Source organism: Tasmannia lanceolata, unplaced genomic scaffold, assembly GCF_043159265.1.
Source record: "Tasmannia lanceolata isolate RefF3 unplaced genomic scaffold, GAP_Taslan_0.1 ptg000037l, whole genome shotgun sequence".
NCBI lineage: Eukaryota > Viridiplantae > Streptophyta > Magnoliopsida > Canellales > Winteraceae > Tasmannia > Tasmannia lanceolata.
Genome location: NW_027518714.1, coordinates 58,471,204 through 58,479,060, shown reverse-complemented (window position 1 = coordinate 58,479,060; position 7,857 = coordinate 58,471,204). Strand labels below are relative to the sequence as shown.

The window sequence follows — 7,857 nt, the reverse complement described above, 5'->3', positions numbered from 1 at the left end:
TTTGCCCCTCTTTAGGATAATACGCCCCACTTTTAACTTTATTTCACGTCAAAAAAATGATAAAGTCTACCCTCAATTCATGTTGAGAGGAGAAGGGGGGCGTTGTTTATCCTAGAGGGGGTGAAAAAATCATTTCCCTTTTCTTAAACAAAAACAAAAGGATTGGTTGTATTTCTCTTGTGATGTGGTGCCAACAACCCATTTGTTGGGTCTCTTGCTCGCTTGTATGACCATCTTACCAAGGTTTTTTTTTTGTTTTGGGTACCATCTTAGGAAGTATTACTCAAAGGAAAATGTATTCATTTGGGTTTGGGCCTCTAGCTCAATGATCGAGATTTTGTTCTTCAACCTTCTGGTCCAAGGTATATGTACATCCCATCTACTTTCAACTCCCTACTTTTTGGTGCATCCAAACCAACCTACCCAATGACAAAGATGATACAAAGACATGTCGTTTCAACCATGGTTTTAAATTTCAACCGAAATCGGAAATTTCGGACTGAAATTTTGGATTTCGGTGGGACCGAAACCGAAATTTCCCGAAATTTGATATTTCGTGAAATACCAAATTTTGGCCAATGGCATTTTTTTAAAAACAAAATTTCGGAATTTCGGTCCCAAATTTCGAAATTTAATACCAAGTTTTAGATTTCGGTGGGGTCCGAAATAGGTACGGAAACCGAAATTTAAAACCTTGGTTTCAACAATGGCACTTTTCAACGATGATATTCCTTTGACAGGACTTTTGGGCCGTGGGGCCCACATAATTTAGATGATCTAAGCGGTTCGTGTGTTGGTCCCCCGTAGTACGGTAGTAGGCAAGTTGTGCCCCAAGAATCTTCTCCATGATACTAACATGTACCCGGTCAAACACAAAGGTTTTAAAACCTGAGTGGTTTTCTCCTCCGACTAAGTGCGTCCCGTGGATGACTAAAATAAGTTTTTTAATCTTAATGACTCACACAAAAATTTTAATGGACTGATTTCGGGCGACACACTCAGGTCTTGTTTAGGGACCATGAAATTTTATTCTATGGAATATTAACTTGCCAAGTATTTAGAGAGGGGCCGAAACGGGTGTTGGCTCTTCGGCATAAAGTCACGGGTTTGCTCCCCGGAGATGAGTGTTCGAATCCCGCGCGGACTTACCATAACGCACGCGGTTTGTGGGCCACTGTGTGCATTCGTATGGGAATAGTCCTACTCACGAAGGGGGTGGGGACATCCTGCGTCATAAAAAAAAAAGTATTTAGAGAGGGACAGGAGTGGGAAAGAATTGAGAGGATCCGTATCAAAAAGAGTGAATGCCTTGGTCCAAAAGTTATGGGTTTGCTCCCCGGAGACGAGTGTTCGAGTCCCGCGCGGACTTACCATAACGCACGCAGTTTGTGGGCCACTGCTTGCATTCGTATGTGAATAGTCCTACTCACGAAGGGGGTGGGGACATCCTGCGTCATAAAAAAAAAAGTATTTAGAGAGGGACAGGGAGTGGGAGAGGGAAAGAATTGAGAGGATCCCTATCAAAAAGAGTGAATGCCTTGGTCCTCCATGGACGGCTCGGTGACAATTGCGATCGTTTGACAATTATGCCCTTAGCGATAAATTTATACAGTGGGGCACAGTTTAATCATCCTTGTATGTTGTTTTTCTCATAGAGAAAGATCGTGTTTCTCACTCGTGGAAGTAGGCTTGGCTGAACCACGTAAATCTTGGCGTTCATCTTGTGGCTTAATTGTTTATTTTACTTTTCTGTTAATTTGTGCACGGTCGGATCGGATTTGCCCAACGGCTTTTCTCAACAACCCTCTTTTATATGTGGTGGGGCTGTCCAATTTAGACTACACGTCTTGATCATGGGGTGGGGTCCACCATTTTACACCCACATAAAGCAATTGTTGGGGTCCACCATAGTGGACCACATGTGTTTACACCCATTTTGGGTTTTATTGGTCATGAATGACTGAATCAACAAGTGACCGTCCGTGTGGACTGAGTCAATGTGTGTGGCAAGGGTTGCGTATCATCCTACAAGGGGTGCGAATATATCATTGCCCTATTTTATTTGGTGTAAGTACATATAGTTCAGTATTTTTCAAAATAGGAAAAATAAATACTGGACGGCCCATATCACAGGATGATCGAAACCTTATAGGATGATCGAAACCTTATATATAATGTACGGCGCACAATGCAAATAGGTTTTGCCCCCACAAATGATTTCCATAGTATGATCCCAACCCTCCAATCTATAGAGGTTTCCATAATACCCAATTCCTCTATAGATTCGAGGGCTAAGATCATCCAATGGAAATAATTTTTTGGACACAACTTATTTACATTGTGGACCATCAAATGGACAGTTTCAATCGTCCTATGGTACGGGCCATACAGTACTTTTTGAAAAATAATGGGCTATAAGCACTTGCACCATATAAAACTCCATAATATGAGTTGTGGGTCCTCTTGGAACAAAATCCTAGCTCCGCCCTTGCATATACACTCACCCTAGTTCACACGCCCGGACCGAAGTTGGTGAAACCGCCAACTAACATGTTTGTAGTTGTGGACCCACTACTTTGGACAACATGTTTTGGTGGGGTGTGCCACCATCTCGGCCTAAACTATGCAAAGAATGGGGCTCGCCATTTTACACTATGCATAGCATATGGGCCGAGAATGCATGTAGTAATGTAGTAATCATATACGAACCAAATGAGTTGTCAATGAACAGGCTACTGATATTGGCACTACCACTATACTTGCACTAACTCACATTGTCTTTTGTTTTTAATCGGCTTGTGTGAGCTTTTTGGGAACTGTAGTTAACTTTTACAGCTTTTTAAAATAATATAAGACAAGGCGCTTTAGTGCAATGATCAAAACACGGTGGTGCAAATATCAGTGGACACTACTCATCCTCAGAAATGGACGGTGTTGATCATCCAGATTCCACACGGTTTCAGGGCCACTTTAACAAAACTGACCGCTTACTCTCGTAATTGCAACACGTACTCAGAATACGTGTCAGAATTTCAGGCATAAAAGTCCACGTGGCAGCATAAGCGACGGAGCCTTGCAAAATTTTCTCTCCCCGAGTCCCCGTGTAGAAAAATAATAAAAAGGTAATCACATTTTCAAACTACCCCTATTTCAACCTAAAATTACAAGAATACCTTAGATGCACTTAAATTTCTCGGTCTTTTGGTACACCCAAAGAGAAAGGGAAATGATATGCCCCCTTGACGATAAAATCTCCCTCTAACGTTAAAGGGGGTTGAATTTATCCTCAAGCAGTGAACTATTTTCACCGAAAACGTAAAAGGGGGGTTTTACCCGCCGAATGGGGGAAAATATCATTCCCCGAAGAGAAAATGTCAAAGATTATTTTGTTTTAGTTTTGTCCTAATCGGAATGGAATTTTTATTAGAGTTTTTTCAAATTGATTTTTAATTTTAATTTTTTCTAGGAAATAAAAATGCGTTGCTGATTTTGATTCATGATTCGGGGGATCCAAACATACCTCATTATCTCAATATCTCATTGTCGGAAAAATTCTATATAGAGAAATGAGTAAATTTAAAAGGGAAATTTATGAGCATTAGCCAAGCACAAAGTGGTGCCCATTATATTTTGGTGTCCAACGAATCATTTTTAGAAGGGATTTGCTAGCCAATTTTTTGGGAAGCCATTTCGCGGCTGACTTTTTGCACGAGAGAACCCGCTCCGAATGCCTTCCCACGAAATCCCCTAGCAAATTCCTTTTGGTAGTGATTGCTGCAATTTTTAATGGATTCCACTGGAAAGTAGCAGTTTTAGGCGTAAATACATAAATTCGGACATTTTCCTGGGCCACTTTAGTGGGATGGGAAAAATGACATGGAGGGAAAAGTCCGGCATATTTTCTTGCTTTTAAAATCTTGTTGTGATGAGAGAATTTTGAGTATGGGAAAAGGAAAACAACTCTTTTGGCCTTCGGTTCTTTTCCTTTCTTGACAACTGAATACCTGTTTTTTATTCATTTTTCATTTCAATAATTTTTTCGTCTTGGATTCTCTTTTCCCTTTCTTGACAACAAAACACCTGTTTTATATTCATTTTTCTTTTCCTTTCTTTTTTAGCCTTCATTTTTCTTTCCTTCTCCACAAAAGTGTACCAACCAAACACAAGGGTTTAGATTTTGAGAACATTATTTCCCCGTTCGAAAGATCACCAAATGGCATCTTCGTAAATTTTGAGCTTTACAAAGGTATTTTCTTCTTAAAAAACATGGATAACAATTAAAAAAAAAAAAAAACAAATAGAGAAAGAAAACCGCTTCTCCTTCTTCTCTCTCCCCTGACTCCATAAAAAAAACAGAAACCCAAAAAACTCCAATCTCCTCCCCTTCTCCTCCTTCAATCATGTCCGGACTCTCTCTCGCCGTCGGACCCCGCACCAACCCAACCCAAACAAAATCCGACCCAAAACAACCCACCAATAATCGGACCCAACAATCAGTCATGGGCGGAGTAATGGGCTCACTCCGAGTCATCGAACTCCAACTCGTAGCCTTCATAATGGTCTTCTCCGCTAGCGGTCTAGTCCCAATCTTGGACCTCGCATTCCCTCTCTTCGCCACTCTCTATCTACTCTCTCTCTCTCGTTTTGCTTTCCCTTCTCCCCCTAATTCCAAATCATCACCCCCCGAAATTTTCCAGGGCAGCCCCTTCTTCCGCCTATATGTCGTGGTGGGGACCACTATCGGGCTCTTCCTCCCTCTCGCCTATGTGCTTGGTGGGTTTGCACGTGGAGATGATCATGCCGTTCGATCTGCGACCCCACATTTGTTCTTGCTTTCTTTTCAGATTCTGACTGAGAATGTGATTAGTGGGTTGAATCTTTTCTCGCCTCCCGTGAGAGCTCTGGTTCCTTTGCTTTATACGGTGAGGAGGGTTTTTGTTGTTCTGGATTGGGTTTATGATGTTTGGTTCAACAAGAAATTACCGGCCAATGCTGAGTTCAAGGTAATTATTTTTCCCTTCCTAATTTTGCAGATTAGAACCATTGATCAATCTGAATCTTCAGTTTTATAGCTTTGGTCTGAATTGGTCACACTATCAAATAGAAGATACAATAGGGCCCACTAAAAAATGAACACAAACAAAGAAAATTCAACCATTTCAGATTAATTGCCATTGTAGAACCCACATCACATCAAGATCCGACGGCTGTAAATTCACCCATTTGGAAAATTATCTCGAAGTGAAGAAATTAATCCGCTTTCAGATCAATTGGCATTTTTATAACTGTTGGATTTTGATTGATCCATTGAAATATGGAATTTGATTGGCCCACCTCAAAATGAACACAAACAAGGAAGATTCACCAATTTTCAGAACGTTTGCCATTGTAGAACCCATATCAGATCAAGATCGGACGGTTGTAAGTTCACTCATGGGAGATTTTTATGTATCGTTTTCTTTAGTTGGTTCTGAAGGTGGGGCCCAATCGATCCCTCCTTATAAATCGCCTCAGAAGTGGATCTTGATTTCCATTGTTCATCCTTGATCTGAATGACAATTTCAGACTCGGCTCCGGTGGGGTCCATCTCGAAATAAGGGGCTGGTTGGATACTTGGATTTTAGCATCTAGGTCTTAGTTTGAAAGTGGTTTAAAATTCTGGATTTTACAATCCATTATCCTGGATTTTAAGTAAGAAATTCAGATTTTAGAAATCTCCCCTCCATCCCAAGATCTCTAAAACCTAGAAACACAGGATGATCTCCTACTCTCTCGCTCGACAGAAAGAAGGTGAGAAATCAGAAAACAACGGATGGTCTCCTTCTTCTCTCGTTTCCCATCCAAGATTTTGAGGAAATCCAAGATTCTAAAATCCGCATATCCACACGGCCCCTAAAGGAAAAAATTGACCCACTTTAGTATCATTTGCCATTTTTGAAAGAGTTTGCATTTTAATAGATCCACCTAAATGTATTGTAATAGTGATTATTATACAATAATGGATGATGCCATCTTTATTTTTAAGGAATTTGAAACCTAAAAATTGTATAGGAGGGTTTGCATATCCATAACAAAGTAGTGGGCACCACCTTTGATTGATCTAAACTGTTCATTTGCTTTTGATCTCCCCCCAAATCATCCCATCTTAACACCCAACAATGTGCAATTTTTTGTTGTTGAGAATGGACGGTCAAAACTCCCTTGTAAGCAATGGTTCAGATTCATTGATTTGGTGGTAGGAGATCCTAAGAAAGGTCTATCAAATGAACGTTTCGGATCAATCAAAGGACATTACATAGTGTAACAACTAATCCATATCTGTTGCATGAGTAAATAGAGGGATCAAAATTATTATTATTGTTGTTATTGTTATGACATTTATTTTGTAGGACATTGCATGGAGTTGGTTTGGAAGATGTTTAGCACTTGCGAATTTAGTGTACTTCTCCATCAATCTCTTCTGTTTCTTGATCCCCCAATTTCTACCGCGAGCATTCGAGAGGTATTTCAAGGAAAGGGACGAGATATGCGCGAAGATGGCTGAGGACAAACGATCGGCAATGCTGCAGCCAAAGTCGACTCCGGCCCCGGAACAGGAGGCAACTCAAGGGAACAAGAAAGCTGATTGAAAGCATATAGCTTCATCTTTCTATAAGGGGTGCTCCAAAGACAACTTCAGGTGCAAGAACTTTAATGTTGAATCTTTAATATGTGATAAAATTTAGGATCTTGTTTTCTCAGAACTTACTTGCTTTGTGGTTTTTGAGATCTTAGCCAATGTTTTGAATTGTTTTTTCCTGACCATGAGGATAAAATTTTGAAGTCTAGTATATATGATGTGGGAAGAGCTTTGGCAAGGGTAAATAAATCAAGAATCTGTATAACTAGACCTTATATTATATCTAGTTGTACACACGAGCTAGGTAAGAACTGAATCCAACATTCACAGACTGTAAGCAATAGCTTGAACTAATTGATAGAACTAATAACACCTATGGATCCGAGTGCAATTGGGACAAATCTATCGGAGAAAAGAGAAAGGGAATTCAACGTGGAGAGAATGGAAAAATTGGGGTTTCGAAAAAAGATAGAAAAATGTTTGAAAACGCAGATTTTAAAAACTATTTAGAGCCTAGAAACAAATAATAACAATTGACCAGAAAATTTTAAACATACAATATATTGAAGGATATATGGAGTAAACAGAGGATATATGGACTAAATATTGTTAAGTTAGGGTTGTAAACACAAACTAAATATTATTAACTGACTAAATTAGATTAAACATAGATTATTTGATATAAAAGATTTTGCTTTGGTCTCTTACAAATCCACCAAGGGAAGAAATAGCCAAATCAATTGAATCCACCCGTGATTTACACAAAATCCTTGATTGACACAATATTCACAAGGCTCAAAAGGGTTGCTAATCTGTCAATGTTTAATAATTCATTACATTCATACTAAGGCTTTACATTATGGAATTTGCAAGGGAATTTCACAGAAAGGCATCTCCCACTGACTTTTGCATGAGAGTACAGCCATTCCATAAAGTAAATGAATAAAAAAAAATCTGCTGAAACAAATTTTGTGTCACAAATGAACGCCTTCTTGGACTTTAAGAATTAAAACAAAAACACATCTAAACAAACATAGAACTTGCAAAAATAAAAAAAAATTAAGACACATGGGTGATAGTGTTAGATGAATAGAAAACTCTAATTAAAATACTATTCCATCCCAATTCCTTTAAGATAAAAATTTCAAAAGATACTTATACCCCTATGAACAAAGAAAACCCTGGTGTTCTTTTGATGGACACCCCCATCATATATTTAGCCCTCTTTTTTTGTGATG

General features: G+C 39.2%; 1 protein-coding gene across 1 annotated transcript; it reads left to right on the top strand.

The window, feature by feature from the left end:
• The first annotated feature begins 4,317 nt into the window (after nucleotides 1-4,317).
• Nucleotides 4,318-6,830, top strand: LOC143860801 (uncharacterized). The gene is made up of 2 exons (XM_077371621.1): nucleotides 4,318-5,003; nucleotides 6,390-6,830. Exons 1-2 carry the CDS (start codon nucleotides 4,401-4,403, stop codon nucleotides 6,627-6,629), a joined length of 843 nt encoding a protein of 280 aa, XP_077227736.1. The 5' UTR covers nucleotides 4,318-4,400; the 3' UTR covers nucleotides 6,630-6,830.
• Nucleotides 6,831-7,857: the final 1,027 nt, after the last annotated feature.

What these genes read in the sequence shown, in the direction of transcription:
- LOC143860801 (XM_077371621.1), top strand. Translation starts at nt 4,401, where the DNA reads ATGTCCGGACTCTCTCTCGCCGTCGGACCCCGCACCAACCCAACCCAA. An exon ending in CGGCCAATGCTGAGTTCAAG is followed by an intron (nt 5,004 to 6,389) that starts GTAATTATTTTT and finishes TTTATTTTGTAG; the next exon opens with GACATTGCATGGAGTTGGTT.